General features: G+C 58.3%; 7 protein-coding genes across 7 annotated transcripts; 3 read left to right on the top strand and 4 right to left on the bottom strand.

Moving 5' to 3' along the window:
• Positions 1-830: 830 nt before the first annotated feature.
• Positions 831-3,290, bottom strand: VTJ04DRAFT_5474 (uncharacterized protein; the record flags this gene model as incomplete). Its single annotated transcript, XM_069363594.1, has 1 exon — positions 831-3,290. One exon carries the CDS (start codon positions 3,288-3,290, stop codon positions 831-833), a length of 2,460 nt encoding a protein of 819 aa, XP_069220425.1.
• A 785-nt stretch (positions 3,291-4,075) lies between these two features.
• On the bottom strand, positions 4,076-5,749 carry VTJ04DRAFT_5473 (uncharacterized protein; the record flags this gene model as incomplete). The annotated part of the gene is made up of 3 exons (XM_069363593.1): positions 4,076-4,917; positions 4,977-5,655; positions 5,732-5,749. 3 exons carry the CDS (start codon positions 5,747-5,749, stop codon positions 4,076-4,078), a joined length of 1,539 nt encoding a protein of 512 aa, XP_069220424.1.
• A 38-nt stretch (positions 5,750-5,787) lies between these two features.
• On the bottom strand, positions 5,788-6,332 carry VTJ04DRAFT_5472 (uncharacterized protein; the record flags this gene model as incomplete). The annotated part of the gene is made up of 2 exons (XM_069363592.1): positions 5,788-6,014; positions 6,176-6,332. The coding sequence occupies 2 exons, from the start codon at positions 6,330-6,332 to the stop codon at positions 5,788-5,790; spliced, it is 384 nt and encodes a 127-aa protein (XP_069220423.1).
• A 2,098-nt stretch (positions 6,333-8,430) lies between these two features.
• On the top strand, positions 8,431-13,368 carry VTJ04DRAFT_5471 (uncharacterized protein; the record flags this gene model as incomplete). Its single annotated transcript, XM_069363591.1, has 5 exons — positions 8,431-8,495; positions 9,437-9,694; positions 9,754-10,030; positions 10,095-10,304; positions 10,360-13,368. The coding sequence occupies 5 exons, from the start codon at positions 8,431-8,433 to the stop codon at positions 13,366-13,368; spliced, it is 3,819 nt and encodes a 1,272-aa protein (XP_069220422.1).
• A 534-nt stretch (positions 13,369-13,902) lies between these two features.
• Positions 13,903-14,184, top strand: VTJ04DRAFT_5470 (uncharacterized protein; the record flags this gene model as incomplete). The annotated part of the gene is made up of 1 exon (XM_069363590.1): positions 13,903-14,184. One exon carries the CDS (start codon positions 13,903-13,905, stop codon positions 14,182-14,184), a length of 282 nt encoding a protein of 93 aa, XP_069220421.1.
• Positions 14,185-14,187: 3 nt separating this feature from the next.
• Positions 14,188-17,067, bottom strand: VTJ04DRAFT_5469 (uncharacterized protein; the record flags this gene model as incomplete). The annotated part of the gene is made up of 5 exons (XM_069363588.1): positions 14,188-15,026; positions 15,085-15,483; positions 15,542-16,767; positions 16,826-16,952; positions 17,019-17,067. The coding sequence occupies 5 exons, from the start codon at positions 17,065-17,067 to the stop codon at positions 14,188-14,190; spliced, it is 2,640 nt and encodes an 879-aa protein (XP_069220420.1).
• Positions 17,068-19,346: 2,279 nt separating this feature from the next.
• VTJ04DRAFT_5468 (uncharacterized protein) lies at positions 19,347-21,083 on the top strand (the record flags this gene model as incomplete). The annotated part of the gene is made up of 1 exon (XM_069363587.1): positions 19,347-21,083. One exon carries the CDS (start codon positions 19,347-19,349, stop codon positions 21,081-21,083), a length of 1,737 nt encoding a protein of 578 aa, XP_069220419.1.
• Between the last annotated feature and the right edge of the window lie 433 nt (positions 21,084-21,516).

Below are 21,516 nucleotides of genomic sequence, written 5' to 3'. Positions count from 1 at the left end.
CAGCGACACAGGGTTGGAGGAAGCAAACTGCGCCTTCCACGCGCCACATCACAGAAGCCAAATCGAGAAACCAACCGCTCACCGGTGGGCAATTTGCTCCTTCTGATTTGTGTGGACCTGTCCGATTGACACTACTTATATTCATCCCGTTGTAGGGCAAGAAAAAAAATAATAGGGCAAAAATCCAAATGGATCGAAAATAGTTGCCGCCGAAGCTGTGAAGCTGCCACCTCCCGGGCCGTCGTGGTGTCAGTGTGTCAGTGTCTGTGGGTGTGCGATCAACATCATCAAGGGGGTGCCTGGTCGGCTGTCAGTCCGTGTCAATGGAACCCGAACGGAAGACACACCAGGGTTGACATCCATGTTTGGTGGAGATGCCTCTTTACACACACACCCATCTGATGTCAACGTCGGCCGACCAGATATGAGCACAGGTGCAACATCTGGGCAGAAACTTGTACATACATCCTTGAGTTGAGACATGACTTGTAGTAACTAGAAGAGATAGAAAGGCTGTGGCAGCATAAGTATCATCTGTCGGTTCCCATTCACGTGTTGGCCAGTGAGAAGTGGTGGCATGCAGGAAGTCATTTGCTCCGGACCATCCGGGCTCATACCTAAACTATAATACCTCTGTGTCTACAGAGTAAACTGACCATCACTTGTCCAGGTCCCAGCTATGGCTACAACCTATACATCCATAGATAGAGATCTTCATACCAACGAGGGACCCAAATCAACCCAAACGCCCGTCTATCCACATCCATGGATACCTCCCCATGACAAGCCATACTTAACCATGTCCATAATCTCATCAAGAAGCCAAGTACTTAGTCATACATACCACCCCCCTCCCCTCCCTCCATCCCAAACCACGTCCCAAAATCCAACTTCATCAACAACCGATCCACCCCCCCAACCCGTCGCGGGACATATTCCACGCCCTCCCCAATCCCGCCAGGCCCGCCCGGTGCCATCTGCTGGCTCTGACCTTGCTCATCCTGCCCCTCCAAGAGCCCCATCCCAGGCCCATGTTCATCAGCCTCAACCCTCCTCAGCTCCCCAACCAACGCTTTGATACCTTCCCTCACCCGCTCCTCAACGGCCCTCATCTCCCCGCGGACGTCCCGCTCCTCGCGTTCGAGGTCCACGAAAGCGTCGATAACGCCCGCGTCGGCTTCGAGATCTGCCGCCGCCCACACCTCGTGCAGTCGTCGCACGAGCCCCGCCAGGTGGTCTGTTTGGACGAGTAGCTCGTACAGCGCGTTTGTGAAGTTGGTGTGAGTGAGGAGAAGCCGCCGGGTCAGTTCGCCGAGGTAGATGCGGTGTGCTGTGGCAAGGGTTTGGGGATCATGGTGCTGTTCACGGCTGCTGCTGCGGTGGTGACCAGCCGGGTTTCGTGGTGATGATGATGGCGGGGTGGACTCGGCCATCCAGACGTCGCCGTCGGCATCGCCATTCTCGTTGGTGCCATTGTCATGTTCTTGTTCGTTCTCCTCAAATGCCGTCGATTCGTCAGACCGCTTTGTTTGCCTATCCTCGCCTGTCGCGAGCCACTCCTGGAAACCATCCGACAAGCCCGCCACGACCTCTGTCTGAAGGTACCCCTCGAGCTCACCGAGAAAGAACAGTGCCGCACTGGCCGTGACCCAGGCATTTCGTAGAATTATGCATCGCACGTCATTCCGCTCTCTCAGGAGGCGCACCCTCTCTCTGCCACCACGTGTGCTGCCCTGTGGCGGGCCAGGGGCCGAGGGATGGTGCCGCCGGAGGGCCGAAATCTTCCAGAGATCCGTCAGGTGAATGTGCGCCCTGCGAAGGGACAGCAAATAAGAGTTAATTGCCGTATATGTCTGCAGGTCGGCAGGGGCAAGGAAGAGATCGAGAGGCGAAGGGATCCGCATGGTCAGCACGACCGGGACAGAAAATAGGAGGTTCCGGAACGGCGTCGGTGCGATCGTGGCAAGACTTCGTCCCTCGGCGGATGCAGGTGTTGCTGGTGTTGATGGCCTCGCCTTGGCCATGTTGAGCTTCAGTAGATCTCGCGCAAGCTCGAGGCCCTCGTCCTCTTGAGCATGCTCTCCTTGCATGGCGGCCATGGCTGCCCAAGTCTTTGCAAGCACTGCCGCAACCTCTCCCTCCTTGACGGTCACATTCCCAAGCCCATCTCGTTTCTCGTACGCAAGGTTCTCTGCGCGCTTCCACCGACTGCGTATCTTCTCGTCTGCCTGCTGGGTCAAAGCCATGGCAAACTCGCCTCGGCGGAGCAGGAAGAAGTCCCTCAGCAACTGCAGCGTCTCCTGCACCCTGCTCAATGGTAGCAGCTTCTGCAGTATGGTCTGTGACAAGTGATTCCGTATGCCGGCAATCGTCTTCGAGAAAGCAACGGGTTCGATCGGGTGTGTCAGCGCAGCCAGCTTCGCCAACTGTGTTGACAAATGAACCTCACCGCGCAATCCATATTCCTCGACCCCCTTATTCCGGATCTGATTCAACGACCGTCCAATAAACAACATGGACGCAGCCGTGGCCGGCGTAACAAACCCCGGTGCCCGCGCCATATCACACGTATACACCACCTCTGCCTCTCCTTGCCCATCCTCCCCCGGCATTTGCCTCTTCTCTTGCACCACAAAACAATCCCTCTCGGCCCCAAACCCCGGCACCCTTCCGTAGCAAACCCACGCAGCGACCTGTTTCAACCACGACTTCTCCGCCACCTCCACCAGCCCTAACACCACCCCTTCCACATCCCCATACCCCGTCGGCAGCTGCGCCCGGAGGAAATCAATCACCTTCTTCGCCGTGGCCCCTTCCTCTCCAACCACCCTCACCACCCTCTCCAAAAACTCCAACCTCCTCCCCCACCCTTCAAACTCCGCCACCACCTCCGTCAGCGGCACCGTGCGGTACGCGCCGACAAGCCCCGCGTCGCCGCGCAGCAGGGCGCGCTCGACGTCGAGGACCTTGGCGCGGAACGCGGCCAGGTGGTGCGCGTCGATGGCCGCCGCCACGGCGCGGCAGACGACTGAAGTGTGCGAGGCCGAGACGTGTGCGGTGGAGGCGCGCAGGCGGATGTGCGTGTCAGCGAGGCGTGCGAGGGAGGCGAGGAGGGCGCGCTCCGGGGGTGTGAGACTTGTGAGGCTTGCTGGGTAGGGGTCGGAGTTGGGAGCGGAGGTGGAGGGGCCAGAGGGCGGGGAGGAGGGGGTCGAGGCGGCGGCGGCAGCGGCGGCGGAGCGGAGGAGCGGGGAGGGATGGCCGGAGAGGGAGAGAAGGATTTCGTGGAGCATGGTGTGCAGGTAGGTGATTATCGAATGAGTGGAGGTCTTGGTTGTGAACTCGTCGGCGACAGCCAACCAGGCGATGGTGGGTGTCAAGAAACTTTGTGCTTCCGGGTCAAGCGGTCGGCGCGTCGGCGGTCACGGCGGTCGCGGCGGTCGCGCAGTTTCTGGAGGAAGAGGATCAAAGAACCGAGGGGTTCGAAGCGGCAACACATGGAGTCGGGTGTCGTCGAATTGACGGTGATGTATTTATTCTTCGGCGACCTTGGGTTCGCGTTGACCACTTGGCTGCATGTCAAAGGACAAGTCCATGTTCCATTGGAGGACGGACGCTTTGTCGTTTACGTCAGGTCAAGATTGACATGGATGTGGATATCCGGTACGGCAATGCGTGGACGCGGGAAGTGCTGGAAAACGCGACTGCCGGGAAACTCGGACCTCCCCTAGCTGCTGAACCTTCGAGCAGAAGGTTGAACTGACGTCGATGGTGACTTGAGCAGTGGGGCATTTTGGACAAGGGTCTCATCCCGGCACCCATCCCTCTGAGAACACAGCACCTCACTCACCCCTTCAAAGTCTCACGACTACCTGGCATAAAAGGTGGATAGTTCCAATAAACACATGGATTGAACCGAACTAACTTAATTCTTTGTTGGAAGCCAGATAATTGGAAACACGGTAGATATTACTTGTGGGCAGAACAGATATCAAACCATCCCATCCCATCTATCCCATAATAACCCATTCATCCATTGGCCCAAGGATACCTGATTCAACCTTTCCTGCTCCCTGTCTCACTTGTATATAAACCCCCCATTGACCGAGCTCGCCGGCTTTTTCGACTCGGCAATGGTCGACGCCCTCGACAGCGACGGCGGGTCGTCCCTCCCAAACACCGCCACTCCGCCATCGCCCCCGCCAACAATGATATTGTCTCCCGTCGACGTCCTCCCAACCACCATGCCCTTGGCGACGCTCTTGAGGATGGCCCTGCGTGATACGCCCGTCACGTCGATATACACCAGCCCGACGTTCTTGATGCCCTGGGTCAGCCCCTTGGTAACCTCCCCGGCCTCGGCGCCCCATTTGTGCGCAGCCACCGTCGTGGCCGCCTGGCTCGTTGTCGAGAGGAGGTTGCGCGAAGCCTGATCGACGCCATCCATGACGGTCGAAAAAGCCATCATGGTCTTGTTGAGCAGCCCGGGCTTGTAATTCTCCAGCGGCTTGCCGTCCTTATCATACCCCTTCTTGGGCTTGCCGTCTTTGCCGTGGCCGGCCAGCGAGGCGCCAAAGTTTTGCGCCACCTTGGTGATCTGGCCGACCGTCTTGGCCGAGAGGGTGGCGGCGCTGCCCGTGAAGGTGTTGATGCGCCGGATGTGCTCGCGCGTGGCAGGCTTGAAGTTCATGGGCTGGGCTGCGGGCGCCGTCTTTTTGGTGACGTTCTCTGCCTGGCTTTGCAGGAGCTTGGCCACCATCTCGGAGCCGGCGATGATGAGGCGCGAGGCTGCGTAGGCGTTGGAGACGAGGAAGGATTTCTTGTACGCGGGGTGAAGCTCGGCTTCGTACACCTCCTTGGAGATGGGTGCGACGCTGATGCTCTCGTTCTGAGCGGTGGGAAGCGTGATCTCAACGGGGTCTGAATGCGCAAATCGTTAGCATCGTGTCAAGGTCGAACAAATGGAAACATTAGCTCACCCTTGGATCCTGGCTTCAGCTTGCTATCCTCGACGATATGGAACCCGTCGGCCAACTCGCCAATGACACTACCATCCTCCTCGTCGATAAGCACGATCTGACCCTGCACGGCGCCGCTATGACTGCCGCGCACGTAGCCTTCGCCGGGCGCAAACGTGGCCGGGTTGTACGCAGGCAGCGCTTCGCCCGCCGCCTCGGCCGCCTTCTTGCCCTTGCTTCCGCCATCCTCCCACCACTCGTCATCCCCACGAGCTCCAATCCGGGGCGGAGGCGCCCGTTCTAAGAAGGCCGTGCACTGCGCCAGGATGGTCTCGAACGTGTCCACATCCTCCTGGATGCCCTTGCGGCTCTCCAGCGAAGGGAACTCGATGCGCGTAAAAGCGCCGCTGTCTGGGCCCAGGTCCCAGCGCGGGATGAGGTAGCTGGTCGGGGGTTGGTGATAGATCTGGGTCGTCGCCGGCAACGGGAGGTCGAGCTCGGGTGGAAGGTGGAGGTGGAGATAGAAATCCTGCTCGGCGGTTGCGCCTTCGGGGTAGAGAGAGGGGTCGGCGAACACAGACGTTGTCGGGACCATCAAGAGGGAGAGTGTCTGCGGACCGGCCGGCGTAAGGCATTCTTCCCTGCCGTTGGCGATGTGGTAGGCCTTGACGCCATCGATGGCGTAAAGAAGTTTTGGGTCCTGATGTCAAGGTTGGTTGTCAGCGCTGGGGCTAGGAGCAAAACGGGTCGCTTTGCGTGAGCGCGAGCTGGCTTACATTGTGTCCTGGCGACATTGCGACGGTGTCGAGTCAATGCTGGGAGTTCTGAAGGTCTAGATTGTAATTTCGGAACAGTGCTGAAGATGGACTTGAAAGTTGATTTGAACAATCCGGGCCCAATGGCAACTTGGAACAATGTCTTGTCGTCGGGGATGCAACTGGTTCTGCGATGCAAGTACACTCAGCCCCCTCAGGAGGTCCAGGAACCTCGCCGATGATGTGACGGTGCGGGTGGGTTGAAACGGCAAAAGGTGGGATGGACGAAGCGCAATGCGAACTTCTTAATGCTCGCGGGAACCCGTCTCAAGATATGTCTGAAAACTTGGAGGCAGAATCAGGTATTCCTGGAAGATTCTAAAAAAGCCAAAGTCAGGACCGAGACCTCGAGAGATTGGACAAAAGAGCGAAAACCAAGGACACGGATTTGTCGCAATGCCATACCAACCTGGACGAAGATAGCAGCGGGCGAGAACAAGGGCGGGGTGCTCTGATGAGGGGACAGAGGCGCGGTTGGCAGGTTAGTAGGTTGGCTTGATTTCAAAATAGCAACTCTGCCCGGCACCCCGCGTTCAGGTTCCCAAGGGCGCTTAAAGGCCATGCTGTGTGGAGCAAATGCGCGAGGCCTCTCAAGCCTCTGGCCGACGTCATTGGGCGTGCTGTGGACGTGCCGTGACGATGAGAGTTTGGCGTCCGCCACCGATTGTGATGGATGGAGGGATTGTGGCATGGATCTCTTTGGAGGGAATGCCAGAGCAGACGTAACCAGGAGAAACTATGCGAGGCGGTGCTCTGGAGACAGAGGCAGCCCCATTGAGGCCGGGTGGCTAGTGTGCCTGAATCTGTGGCTCTACTCCAGACTGTGCCCGATATTGAGCATTCAGAGGACGACTCAGCCGCGTAATGAAGTCGGCAGCCCGAAGCTTGCTTATCCGCAATGTTGAATTCACATGGCTCGGCATCTCCGCCATCCCCAACAAAGGTCATTCCAATGCTAATTGAGTGTGACCGAAGCCCCCATCAATTTGCCAATGAGGAATGTTCCTGTCGGGGCGGTTTGGGGAGGCGATGTTGAAGGATGGGCCTTCATGCATTCGAACGCATGTTGGGATCTGCAATGGCGACCCTGGAACCTCAAAGTACCCTACATGACTTTGGGTTGAGATTGGCTTCATTGCTTGAGCCACACACTTCAAGCAGCCAACAAGCTGGCCGAGCAACACTTGACTTCGTGATACATCCGCAAGAGGTTGTATATAGGGAAGCTCAGTGAGCACAGACCTTCCCCCATGTTCAGCATCAGAAGTACCCACCATAACAGCCAGCCAGCCCGGCCGAGGACGCACACAGGCTAGGAAGCATAGGTATTCCGGTTTACCAGGACTTCTGATGTCCGCCTGCTGCGCGAGTGGAAGACCATATATATGCGCTGATGGTGAGGATCCGGTGATCCATAATCCATGTTTTCGGAGAACGGCGATCAAAAGGAACCTGTAAGGGCTGAATGCCGTTCGACAAGAACAGGATGCAGGCGATCCCATCCTGACTTTGGTTTGTTTCGGCGGCACGTTGGGCTGTCGTGGAGTTTAGTTTCGTTCGTTTCACGACCCCCAACCTTGTCCGGTAGTCATCAGGGTTTGGGTTAAGCATCCCGGAGAACGGAGTTTCCCCGGGGGTCTATTAGTAGACGTATACTACAAGGGACCTGTGATGTCAAGCGGGACGGCCGTGGCCAGCATCCGGCCGGAGAGGTTGCATCAACGGTTCACTGTCGAGGTTTGCCGTTGAGAGTTAATGGAGCAGCTTGCAAGGCTCGGGTCGCGACGGTTAAGCCTTGACTGATTGATAGTGACAGGCTCATTTATCCTTTCCCCTGACGAAGCTACCGAGAGGCGTGCTGGGTAGGTAGCCTTCCAAGCCGATCATCCATTTCTGCTACCACGCTTTCGCACGACACCAGGCTTGATGATGCATTGCGTTGCACGCCCGAAAGTCGGAGCTGTTGTGAACCGGCGCAATGATAGAATCCTGGTCACGCACAGAACCAGGAAGGGTTCCAAGGCCAAAGACACAGTGTAGGCTTCCTTTCCATCTGGTGAGGAGGCGGCCTCGCTGGTGGCGATCTGAGCGACGAGATCACCTGGCAGGGGGGTTGTCGGAGCACAGGGTATTCCAAGAAGGTCGACCTTCGCAAGACAGCTGCGAGATGCACGAAAGATGCATGGTTTGATGGATCTGCCGGATATCTGGGAAGCTGGCAGGAGGACCAGGATTGCAGCTGCGCGTGATGTGAAGGTGAAGTGCAGTTGTGGCGTGCACAATCATCGAGATTTGTGTTTCAAGGACCGGGAGCGGGGAGCCGCGGCCATCCAGGACTCAGGCGACGGATAGCTTGTGCGAACCCACATCCCGAAGGAGAACTGGAGTGTTGTCGGGGCGAGATGGTGGTTGAAGAAGAGAGCGCAGCACAACGTCGGCAGCTCAAGTTGCGTGGATGTGTGATCGTGGTTCGGCGTGGTGGTTGCAGTAGGTACCTATTAGTAGAACTCTCAAAAGTTTCGATCAGCTGCAAGCCGTGCCGAAAAGTGCCGCACTGATCGCCATCGGATCGTTCCAGGTTGATCTCCATGATGACCCGGTGGAATTGATGCATCGAGCAACATGCAGAAGTTCCCTGCCTGCCGACCTAGCCCATATAGATGCATGCAGGGTTGGGAACGATGCACAAGTGCTGCGAAGTTGGGTTCCTCCCCGGGTGTCAACGGTGGGGGTGACAAGAGAGTTGGGGGAGTGGAGACAGCACCACCATCCCCCAGCCCATGCGTTAGGTCCGGATCCCTCTCCCCTTCCTGAGGTGAGACACCTGCAGCAACGGTCCAGCACCCGGCGAGGTTCCCCGGGTTGAGTTCAGGAAAGCACGTCGCAGCCCGAGCTGCCGTGTCCCGGACCGAGGGAGGGGCTACCCGAAATCGCACATGAATGCCCGCTTTGGCCCCATACCCTTGGAGAGAGAAGGAGAGAGAGACGGATTTGTGAGAAAACCGTCAGGAAGGAGGCAGACAAGAAGAGCATATTCCCGGGCGGCAGTTGCACTCAGCCCAGGAACGGAACAGCAATTCGGTTGTTCCCTTATGCTTGGAAATCCTTCCGAAAATTCTTGCAGAGCCTCAAATCCAATGCCCATCTCCCGTCGTGCTCCTCCTCTCCCCTCTCTTTTCTCGCCTTCAGCAACAACCTAAGACTGAACTACCTTACGTACAGTACATACCTACCTACGGTACATACTATCTACGAAGTACCTACCTGCCTATCTCTGTAGGTCTCTACCTGACTTCTACTCATATCATTTTTTCGTGAGATCCAATCCGCCTACCTGATACTGCCGGTTCCTGTTTCGGGTTTCCGGACTTGCTCTCGCCCGCTCTTGGGGTTCCGGGACCCCTGCCGACGGTGCCGACGCTACCGACAAAATAATATTTCCCCTTGTGTGTGGGCTGCTGGTCGACGACGCTTGCACTTCGCCGACAGACGACACAACCAGCCTTGACCTTGCTGTCCACCATTGGGTGCCTTTTGTTTAACTGCAACACGCTGCCACATCCAACATCACCACCTAAGCTACCAGCTGTCCTGCCTTCCAGGTTGCGTGATCCATTCCCCTTGGAGGCAACCTACCTAGTAGGACATCCACCACACCGTGCACAGTGCCCCCGCCCCGCCGACCGGTCGTGTCATCGAAACCATTGTGCGTCCAGGATCCTCTCTTGTGCCCAGCCACCCGCCCTGCTGCCGCGTCCCGGTCGTTCCAGACTCTCCAGGATATCTGTTGGAGTGCTTCTGCGACTACAGCAACGGCGACGGTGCTTCTTCTTGTGGTGGCTGCTGTTGCAGCTCCTGTTCCCAGGTTCCCAGCCTCTGGACCCGTGTCGCCGATCGTCGAAATATCTTCCCCGCCTCTTTCAGGTTCCTTCGACTTGAGCCTTCGAGCGATCCCGCACCCATCCCTCCTCGCACAACCCAAGCAGCGTCGCCAGAAGCCCCTCGGCGTCGCACCGGCTCATCCCGGATACGCACATCGTCGCAGGCGCCGCCGCGTACTCGCCCGGCTACCCGCGCAAACGGATACCTGCGCCCGCCTATGTGGATGCTGTCGTACACGCGCAACACAGCAGCGGCCGTGGTGAAAAACAACGCTCCGAACCAGTCCAGTCGTTGGCCTTCTTTCTCCCATTGAAGCAAATCTTCACCGTTGTGCGCCTGCTGTGCTGCCCCGGCCCTTGTACCCGCGCTCTGCTGGCTGTCGCCGCTCCTGATTCTTCTCCCTCTGCGGGTGACCTCGCCGGTCCCGTCATTCTCGCCCCAGTTCCCCGCGAACCGCGTATTTAACCCGTTCCCGCTCGCGGTCCGCCTGCCGACCCCGACCGGACGTCGAATCTCGGCTCCTCCCTCTCCCCTTTCCTTCACCTTCCCGCCCGCATCGTTGCCGCCGGAGCGGTCTCGCTGCCGCTTGTTGCACTGTGTCCTGTGGCCAGGGAAGGCCCTGTTTCTCCTCGTTTGTGTTTGCGCCGAGGGGGTCCGGTTGCAAGACCCAACCCGCCGTCACGATTGCTTCCCATCTGCGCATTCAGTCTATCCTCTCCCCCCCCGAGCCGCCCGACTCGGACGCGGCCACCACACCAGCCCCGACTACTTACGAGCACCCTCAGCCAGTCCCGAAGCGCAAGTTCCACGACGCCTTCCTCGCTCCGGCGCCCGATGCGCCCATCGAGCCGGCCGAATCACCAGCCGAACCGCCGCAGCAGCCGCAGCAGCAACAACAACAACAAGAGCAGCAGCAGCAGCACTCCCAGCAACGTTCCCCGGGCCCGGGCTCGGCCCCGGCCGACCGCCTGCCCAACATACGCCAGCCGTTGCCACGCAGCCCGCCGCGCCCCGCCCTTGCCCCAGTTGCTGGCGGGCCGGTCCGCATTGCACACGGCCAGAGCGGTCCTGCCACTATCAACACCGCCACCGACGATGTCAGCAGATCACCAGTGCAAACTTCCATGATGGCAGCCTGTCCCGGCAGCCCCGGTGCTATTGACACCAAGAAGGGCGTCAAGCGGACGCCATTGAGGTCCAGCATTGCCTGCCAACGCTGCCGCAAGTCCAAGATCAAGTGCAACAACACGGGCGGTGACCAGCCGTGCGAGACATGCATCCGCAATGGAAAGGAGTGCACTTACCCGGAAGCCACCTCGGCTCCTCCTAAACGCTCTGAGCCGCCCACCGGGCCCAAGGTGGACCAGGGCGTTGAACGCAAGCGACTCCGTCGCATCGAGGATATGGTGAAGATGGAAGCCGCCGTTCCAGCCGCTGCCGTCGCCGAGGAGGTTCTCTCCGCCCCCTATCTCACAGAGACAGTATGGGGCCAGCTATTTGACATTTATCGGCTTCACTTTGCGACAGAGCTTCCATTTCTTCACCTTGCCACTCTCAAGGAGAAGCTCGGCAGCCGGTTCCGCGCGAAGCCCTCAGACACATCGCCCGAGATCAACCTGGTGCTACTGGGCATCTTGACACTGACGGCCCGTTTCCACAACACCCTCGTCTCGTACGTTACGGCCCATAAGAACGGTCCCGTTGCCGCTGCTTCGGGCGGGTCCAAACTTCGCCCTGGTGGCGGTCCGGCCTCCGACGCCGCGGCCGCTTCCGAGTACTACGCCGATGTTCTCACCAAGGCGCTGGGTGGCCTCCGTACGAGCATGACGGTGGCCTCGGTTGAGCGCGTCCAAGCCTTCTTGATGCTAGGGCTTTACGAGTGGAGCCAAGCAAGACCCAAGGTCGGCGGCATGGCGGCTTGGATGTATGTAGGCGTGGCCATACGAATGGCCCAGGCTCTTGGCCTTGGCGACGGCGACCGAGAGCCTGGCAAGGTGTTCCGGGAGCCGCGACCCACGGGGCAGCACCAGCAGTCCATGTCTCCCAGCCAACGCATCATCGCTCGTGAGATTCGGCGACGCACCATGTTCAGCTGTCTTATCCTGGACCGTCTACTCGGGTGTGGCCGTGACCGCGTGTCTACAATCCGCTCCGAGGACTTACGGATCCAACTTCCCTGCTCAGAAGTGGCGTTCGATTTGTCGGAGGAGGTTTATACGGGGTTCCTCAAGCCCCTGCCAGGGGTTGACACATCCACACAGAGGATCTCAGACAGCGTGCTCGGTCGCTTCGTCCGCCTCGTTGATCTATGGGGGGAGATCTCGCGCTGGAGCTTTGCTGGCGGTCGCTTCACGGAAGGGAGCAACCCACCCTGGTCCCCCGAGACCACCTTCTTCCAGCTGCGTCGCAAGCTTGAAGCTTTCTACGCCGACCTGCCAGACCACTTCCGCTGGTCCGACAGCAACTACTACAAGCATGAAAATCATCAAGCGAGTAGCGTCTACGTGTCCCTGCACATGCTGGGCGCCGTGTGCCGAATCATGCTTCATCGCGAGTACATCCCGTTTATTCCCATCCTGTGCGATAAACCCGTCGGGCCCTTGGACGAGCCGACGTTCCCTGCCGGACAGGAACCCGAAGGATTTTGGGAAGCCAGCGCCGAGGAGATTTTCCACGCAGCCAGGGACATTGTCGACCTCATTGAAATATGCCGCGACAAGCTTCCGATGTCGTCCCTCGTCCTCTTCGCCGTGTGGACAGCCGCCTTTGTCGGTATCTACGCAGTTCACTTTCCTCACATCGACACCAAGGGTCATATGTTGCCCAAACCTGACCAGGTGCCGGGCGGCGAGCTTGACGTCTTTAAGCACGGGCCGACGGGGCTGACGTACAAGATACTGACGCACATGTCTCATTGGCTAAACTTGGCCGAAACGTACGTTTCGTATTTCCGCCAGATGACGACCTACTACGATCGTGTCAAGCAAGATTACGAGCGCCACATCGGCCGCCGTGCTCCGGCTGGCGGCAGTTCGGGAGGAGATCTGAGCTTGCGTATGGGAGGTGGGGGTTTGGAGGAATGGAAGCAACAAGGATTTAAGGTGGTCAATAACGGTGAGATTTTAGCCATTGACGAAGAGAAGACGTCGTCGCGCGACAGCACCGCCGAGCCCGTCTCGTCAGTCGGCCCCGAGACGTCAAACAGCCACGCCGCGGACCACATGAAGACGCCCCGCTCGATGTCCATGTCCTTCACCCCGATCAATACCACCCAACCCCACGCTTCCGGCGCCAGCAACCAACAACCTGACGAAGCCGCTGCGGAAGCCGCCGCCGCCTCGGCACTGTGGAGGTTCCAGCAAGGCGGCCCGAGCTATCAATCCCATCCGCAAGCCTCGCCATCACAGTCATCGGGAGCCATCCCCTCGCCCCAATTTCCACAACACCCGCACCCGTCCACTGTCGCTGGTTGTGTCGTGCCTAAGCTGCCGCCCTACGCGTCGAACGAGGTGGTCGTGTTTCTGGAGCAGAACCAGTCCATGCCGTGGAACTTGGCCCCAGGTGGCATCGACCAGTTTGCTCACGGCACCGAAGAGCTGATGCCACTCGATAACGGCAATGTTTTCTGGGGAGGCATGCCTGACGCGGGTGGGGCATGGCCGGCGCAACCTGGCAGTGGGATGCTTCAGCACGTTGGAGGGTTCTCGTATTGCTAGTAGCTAGTGGTGGTGGTGATGGTTGCGGCGTGGTTTGTTGATTTTCTGCCGGGCGCTCTGTCTGGCCGGCCGCTCTGCTCATGAGTATGAATCGTCAAGAAGTGGGAAGGGGGGTTCTGTTCTGCCAATGGCCTGGAGGGGGTGATAAGCTGTGGGGCGGATGATGGAGGAGTTTTGATTTGTTTCCATTTCCTATCGCATAGGTAGGTATACATGGGCATGGCAAGCTGAGCATGTAGCAGGGAGATATCCGGGGGTTGAGGGTTCGAATTTTGTTGTATCGATGGAGAGGAGATTTTGCTGGTTCTGAAAGATGTAGAGAGGTATCATTAAGCGCAATGGACCATGCTCGGAAGCGTGGTTATCTTTTCTCAATCCCGAAACGATACATTAATCCGTTCGCCGTCAACACCACCTTACCTGTGGACTGGAACATGTAAGCACCTATCTCGAGAATAGAACAAAATGGCTCGGTCTCTTGTCCTGATTGTACTGTACTGTAGGTATCTATTATGAAAGATTTATTTCTGCTTAATGGAAGGGATTGTTTCCAAAGAGTTTGGGTATCGAAAATGCCAAAGGAGATTAAAGCGTGAATCATCACCCAAAAAAAACCTCTCTACCATCTTCTCCTCACACACCAATGCTCCAATCTCTCCCTGCATTCCAACCCTGCCCGAAACCATCCACACCCAGATGCTTACTTTCTTCAACCTCCCCTCTTCTCCCTTCAAGCGTCCTGATCACATAAAATACCACTACCACACCCTTCCTTCTAGTATCACGGACTTAAACACTACCGGAGTGTCTTCTTGACTCTCAGTAATAAATCTTCGCCTCCCAAACAGGCGGCCTCGTGTTCTCCCGATCCCAATGAATCTTGCCATCCTCGGTCAACTCGCACCCTTCGTCCGTGATGGGGATCACCTTGCTCGTGTGCGCCACCTCCTGTGCCGACACGCCCGCCGGGTCGCGGGGCACCCACAGCAGCGGCGCCTTCTTGGTGACGGTCGGCGGGTGGTAGGCGTCGGCCTCCACCTCGGGCGGGTACGGGTCGAGGTAGGCGTTGCGCGGCACCAGCTTGCGCAGGACCGAGTAGTCGGAGTAGATCCACGGCTGCAGGAAGCGCGTGAGCCAGTTGCCGTGGCGGCCCTTGAACTTGTTGGCCTCGCGCGCCTCCTGGAGCGCGTCCTCGGTCTCGTCGAGCTCGCCGTCGCCGTTGAGGTCCTCGGCGTGCGCCGACGTGGTGGCGCCGCTCACGCCGCCGGGCGCGGCGGTGGAGTCGTGGCGGCCCTTTTCGAGGTCGAGGAGGCGGACTTCTTCCTCTTCGGCGAGGAGGGTCAGGGGCAGGTTGTACATGAGCGGATCGAGGGCCGCGTTGAGGGAGATGTGGAAGAGGGCGGTGAAGACGAGGAAGATGACCATGAGGATCAAGGGGCCCGGAGCGACGGAAGCACCAAAAAGACCAATCATGCAGACCTCGGCGAGATAGAGGCCGGTGAAGAGCTGCTTGATGGCGCACGGATAGATGAGACCGCGCGTGTCGACCTGGGTGTCGGTGATGAACAAGACGTTGTAGCGCCAGGCGAAGTAGAAAAGGAACATGGCGATGGAGGCCCAGCCCAACATGAGCGGCGCAATGCACGAGTAGGTAATGGCTAGCCTTTGTGTTAGTCGAGCGAGGGAGGACGAAAGAGGAAGAGGGCCGAAACATACCGATGACGACAATGTTAGTGTAGACGGGCAGGGTGCTACCCCACGAGATGGCGCTCAGGCTGGTCCATTTCTGGTACATGGAGCGGGGAGTGAAGGACAGGAACTTGTAGAGAATCCAGAAAATGAAAAAGCCCGAAATCTGCGTGAGCACGCTCGTAGCAATGCTGAGACCCTGAACGATGAAGTAGGCGATGTACAGGTTGGAGGCCTTGGGCAGGTTCTCAGCCAGGATGGACGGAGCCTCGCTGGGCCTGTCGTAGAGACGCTTGGCGACAGCGGTGGCCGAAGAAGCAACCGTGGCGACGAGGAAGACCTGAATGACCTGGAACGCAAAGTAGGCGTTTTGGGTGAAGAGCTCGACTCGAGAAACGGAGGGCTCGCCAGCAAACTTGGCGCAGACTGACATGGTGTGTGAGCAAAAGAGGTCCAAACAAGGGGGGAGAGCGGGGAGACCTACGGCGAATGATGATGGGAACCAGCGACATGAGCAAGGACAGCATGACAGAAGGCAGGAGACCGGTAATAACACCCAAAATGGCAGAGGGAATATCCTTAAGCCAAGCCAACCAGGAGATAGAGGCCAGAGTCTCGATATTGCTGACAGCACCGACGAAGGCGACGGGGATAGCCCAGAAGAGAATCATGGCGGAAATGAAGCCAAGGACCATATAACGACGAATAACGATCTGCCACCAGGGGATGCGGAGAGAAGACCAGATGACTTCGCCGGGACGGACACCGACATAGCGGGGCGTCATGTGCAGTCCAAGGTGGTGAGCAAGAATTTGCGAGGCACCCTCGGCGTCGGACTGGGTCTTGAACTCGATGAATACACTGGCGATCTTCTTGTAGCCGCCGGCGCGGTACTTTTGCTGGGCAGCTTCGGCGGCGGGGACGAGACGCTCGAGCTCACGGCGGCACCAATCGATGGAGTCGACCTTGTCGCCATAGAGGCCGAAAAGACCAAGACGGTGGGTAGGGCGCTTCTCAGGCGGAACCCAGCGAGCGGCAAGGCTGCCGGATTCGCCGTCGGCGACGAGAGCAGAGGTGTCGCTGGAAGAGCCGTTCTTGATGGCCTCGCGGCGGAGCTTGTTGGCGAGCTTGATAAGATCAACCTCGGCCTTTTCGAGGCGCATGGCGACCTTGTCGCGCTCTTCAACCAGCTCGTCAACCTCCTCGCTGTCGCTCGTGATCCAGATGCGCTTGACCGAAGGGCCAAAGACCTTGCGGAGGCTGGCCTCGTTGCGCAGGGGCTCGGGGACGGCGGTGAAGAGAACGGTGCGGGACGAGATGCGCTCGGAATAAAAGGGGCTCAGCAGGAAGGCCTGGCGAAGGTTGATGTAGAAGATGCACTCGCGCATGATCATGTACATGACGAAGCCAAAGTAGAGCCAGGAGACGAGGGCATGGGCGTAGTAGCGATTGTACTCGGTCTGCTGGTTGATGTTGGCGTAGGACAAGGCGTCGAGCTGAACCTGGCCGCCGCCGCCGGTGGCGTTGACGGGGAAGAGGATGGGCCAGGTGATGACGCAGCCGAAGAAGCAGAGCACGAAGGCCATGCGCAGGTAGCGGATGTAGAGGTAGGCATCGAGGGACTGGTGCTGGAGGGCGTAGATATCAGGGATCTTCCAGAAGCTGTAGATCCAGTCGATGAAGCCATTGGGGAGGGGAGGAGAGCGCTCGCTGTTTCTCGGTCAGCGCAGGGAGCACAAGAGACGTAGAAAGAGGATCAAAAGCCTACATTTCGCGGAGGCTCCCGAGGTATGTCCTCGGAGCATAGAAGCGGCGCTCCCACTTGCGAAGGATGAGGAAAGCAGCGACATAGACACCTGACACGATGAGGACCGGCACAAGGGTCGCGACCATGCCTGAGGGCGTCCGGTCAGTCGTTGCGTCCTTCTCTGAGATACTTAGTCAATCTGATAAAGACTCACTCGACAGCGAGGTCGGCCGGATCTCCTCGTTGGGATCTATCGCATCCATGGCGGCGGTGGTGCAGAACTGGTCTGCGGCCCCAGAAGACTGATGCTGGTGGTGTTTTGGCCCGGATTATTGGGAAGAGTCGTTGTGGACGAAAGTGATGCTAGAAACAGGGGAAAAAAACCGTTGGGACGTAGTAGTCCTCCGTCTATCGTTGGGTTGACGTCAAGAAAGGGCAGCCGTCTGCCCTGAAGGGCGCTCTGAACAAGTTGGCCCTGGAGTGCTCAGGGTGACAGAACAGAGAAACAAAAATGAGGGCGCCGAAATGCCCAGATGGCCCTCTGAAGGGGGCGCGGGTAGCGTTGCGTAGGCGCCCCGGGTGCTGGAGTTGAGACAGGGGAGCTCGGAAGGACCCTGGCGACAGCGGGAACGAGTGGTCAGGGATGCAAGCTCCAAGCAGCGCCCGGAGCTCTGAAACAGGCGCGCGCGGCCAATGGATGGGATTCAATGGGACCCCTGACAAGACTGAGACCGGGACACGACGAGACCAAAAAGACAGACGAAATGAAGACGTAGCAAATCGATATATTTGGTTAAAGCAAGTACATAAATACTATATAGGAAGAGAGAAGCAAACATGCGCAGTCGGCGCGCACATGGCCATCGCTGTCCTAGATAACTATCCATCTCAAAAGTCTCAGAGACCTGTCCTTGATTGATCTGCGATCAGCGTCAGTGGCAGCTGCATGACGCAAAGCGCCCGACACCAGCTTTCCAAGGTTTCCAGGGTTCGCAGGCTGGGTTTCCTTGGCCTCTACTCTGAATCGCAGCGTGGGGTCATGCAATTTCGCAGCTGGACCGGGTATGTGCCAAGACGCCAAGATGCGCAACTCGGATGCAACTCTGCGATCTGGGGCATCTGTTTCGCTTGTGGTGGGGTTCTTGGGGCCAACGTCGGCCGTTCTTTGGCTGCCGCTGCCGCTACCGTTGTCCACAAGGGCGCCGCTCGCTGCTCTTTTCAGCAAAGCTGGCTCCGTTAGCATCGCGCTTTCGCTGGCCGCTGAAGACGCCGACAAGCTGCAGACAGCCGGTGTGTGTGTGTGTGTGTGTGTATGTCGGGTCCGGGTCGGCTGGTCTGCAGAACCTATCTACCAACCCCGCTGCCGACAGTCGGTCGATGGATGTCCGGTTCAGCTGGGCCAGTTTTGCTTCAAAGCGTGGCAAAACCAACGACACCATCTCTTGCTGTTTACGCCCACCTGACAGCAAGCCCGGAGTGCCTGACTGCTTCGTCCGTACTCAGACGTAGGACTCTGAACACATGTCTGACGTTGAGCGGTGGGTTGCATTACAGGAACTGTCGGGAGCCGCTGTGGGATGCGGATGCAGCACTCCCGCCTCCGCTGTTCCAGGTTTCCGTGGGCCCGGAAGGCCCATCTTGGGCGCGCAAGCCACATCCGTTGCACGGGTGGCTGGGCATGGCTGGACGTGGCTGGTTTCTCGGCTGGTCTGCAAACAAAGAGCCACAACAGAGACAATCCAGTGCATGCTTTTGGAATGCTGTCATTGACAGATAAAAGCTGATGGTTGGAAGAGAAGAGAAGAATCTGGGATGGGACATGGATGGCGACAATGCATCGTGGTTCTCTCAATATGTGGGTGTCAAATCAAGGCATGACTGTGGCAAGTGAAGTGAAATGGACGACGTCGACGAAGTACCTTACTCAAGGTAGGGGAGGAGTGGCGGAGGCGGAGTATTCCAAGTTGCTTCCCATCCCACGTTGTGGTTTCTGGTTCCATCCATGGATGTTGTTTGGAGAGTTGAGTAGGTACTGTTACTCAATACTCCTTCCTTCCTTCCTTCTTCCCCGAGAAAACTATCCTCGCTGTCACAGATAAGGGTGGACAACCAGGCAACCAGGGTATCAGGGCATAACCTGGAAGGTAGGAACAGTAGCAGACACAAGAGAATGAAGAAAATGCAAGCATTGAACAACCCCCGAACTCGGGCCGTTTCCGTCTTTGAATGACACTCGACACTTCACGACAGACAATGCCCACACCGTCTGGAACACTGCCGTTTCCGTCAGGGGCTGCCTTCATTCACCCTTTTAACCACGACAACAAAGAACAATGGAGAGCTGTCGTTGCTTGCATGTGTATCCAACAATGGCCATGATATACGGCACACGAGAGTCCATTCCCTCCTATCCATCCTGACCTCCCGATGATGACTCTTGATCCGCTGCTCCATCTCTCTACGAGCCAGCGACTCCCATCCAGGATCCCATCGCTAGTAACGGTACCTAGCTCCAAACTATCTACCTACCTTCCCAAGCAACATGTCCAGGCCTGATCTCATGCGCGTGCCAGCCCACTTGGCTGAGCACGAAGAAGACCGGCAGGCCGTGCAGCGTGGCTATATCAAGGCCACTGATTACGCCTTGCCTTACTTTTCGGGCTTCTCGCGCCTCCATGCCGACGATGTTGAGTCGGGCCTCCTGCGCCATGTTAACTGCAACTACCTGTCTACCTTCGGCGCTGCCCCGACCCTGCTCGCACTCAAGCAGCACGCCCAGGCGCTCTGCATCCTGATCCACAAGCTGTCCCCGACCCTTGAGTCTGGAGAGATTGCTGCCGGCGGCAAGCCGAAATCTCAGCCGAAATCTGGCGAAGAGCAGCCCGAGGAGGAAGATATCGACCCCCTGGCCGTAAGGTACCAGCTCAACGACGCCTTCGACTTCCTCGACGATCTTACCAGGCCGTATGAGAACGACGACCCAAGTCACCACCGCCCTCTCCTGGCCCTGATCAACGAGGTGCGCGCCCGTGACGAGGCCCAGGGCATCACGCACTACCACTGTCCGCTGGCTACCGCCGAGGCGCCCCGGGCTCCAGGCGAAAAGATCCGCCCCTATTCAAGCCATCACAACTTGGTAATGCACGCCAACGCCTGCCTCGAGCGTCTCGACCACGAGTTCAGCCCTACCGGCGGTCTGATGAGCCTGCTTCCGGTGCTGAACAAGGCGGAAACCGAGGGCGACGCCCAAGACCTGGATCCCAACCTGCAGCACCCCGACCTCGTCAACGCCCGCAACTCGCTGCTCGGCCAGTGGCTGCACTTCACTCAGGCCCTTGTAGCACGTATGCACGACCTCGAGCGTGCTTATGGCGCTGCCCTCGACCTCATGGCCGGCGAAGCCACAATACCGCACGAGTACCTCTCTTCCTCGACCGCCTCCCCCGTCACAAACAACGATGGTCGGCCCCTCATCTACCCCCAAGACCGTTGGGTCTTGGCCCACGCAAACGACGCCGTGTTTGAGCTCGTCCACTCCCTCCTCGACAGGCAGGAAGCCATCGCGCGGGGCCGGGAGCGCGCCTTTGCGCGCAACGGCGCGGTATCCGACGGCGCGGGGTTCGCGGACAGAGGGGGGCTGGTGTACGTCGACATCAAAACCCGCTACTACCGCGTCAGCCCGCCTGGAAATAACAACAACGCGCGCAACCGCAGCACCATCTTTGTCCTGCCGGCCTGGGAGCAGCACCCAGGCGTGGTGCAGACGCGCATTGCCGATGGCCAGCCCACCATCATCGCCTTGCCCAAGCCCAAGTGGCCGGCGCGCGCGACTGAGCTGGAGCAGCGCTACCGCCAGCAGCTGCAGCGGGCGCAAAAGACCGAGATGGAGGACGCGAGACTGCGCGTCGAGGCGGCGCAGGCCAACTCTGAGCTCAGGTTCCTCACCGCGGAACTCGAGAGGCTGGCAGCATCGAGGGACGCGCTCCTGTACGCGATCGGGGATGACCAGCTGCTTGCGGACCCTGCGGCGAGGGTGCACGAGGTGAGGCAGGCGGCGAGGAAGGCGGAGAAGGAGGCTGCCAGGCTCAAGAGGGAGAGGGACGAGGCGACCGCAAGAGAGGAGGCGCTCAGGCAGGAGCTGGATCAGATGAGAACTCACTTGGCGAGATGGGAGGATTACTACGACAAACGGGATAAACGGCAGGCGATGGCGACAGCCTTCAGGGGCAGGGGCAAGGCCCCGGCGGTTGGTGATAATGATGGTGCCGAGGGACAGTAAAGGGAGGAAAGTAGAGTGTAGCTAGAGATGCGAGGGAGATGAGATGGTCGGATGAGGGCTTGTTTTTCTCGGCGTTGGGTGTTTACACGTGCCTACATTTTCATTTTCTTCTGTACTGCCGTGTTGGTTATTCCTCGTAGCTTTTTTTCCTGGTTGCTAGAAGGATTGACTAGGGATATAAATTGAAGTCATCTCCATTTCTTCCTCTGAACTTTTGTCGTGAGGGTGTGTAGCTGAGTTTCCCGTCTCGGCCTCGGCATCATGAAGTCGTGCATCTCTCGGTTGCTGTGGCAACTCCCACCAGCCCCCCCTCCAAACAACACACCCCGCATACCGTCCGAGCAACAATCTGGTCAATCCCACACTCATGCAGCTGCACGGCTCAAACCAGCCAATTACGTTTCAATATCTCGTCTCTTTCCCAGATCACAAT

This window comes from Mycothermus thermophilus (assembly GCF_041956435.1).
Source record: "Mycothermus thermophilus strain CBS 625.91 unplaced genomic scaffold VTJ04scaffold_3, whole genome shotgun sequence".
NCBI lineage: Eukaryota > Fungi > Ascomycota > Sordariomycetes > Sordariales > Chaetomiaceae > Mycothermus > Mycothermus thermophilus.
Note: the sequence above shows the minus strand (reverse complement) of the source record. Positions and strands in the feature narration are given on the sequence as shown.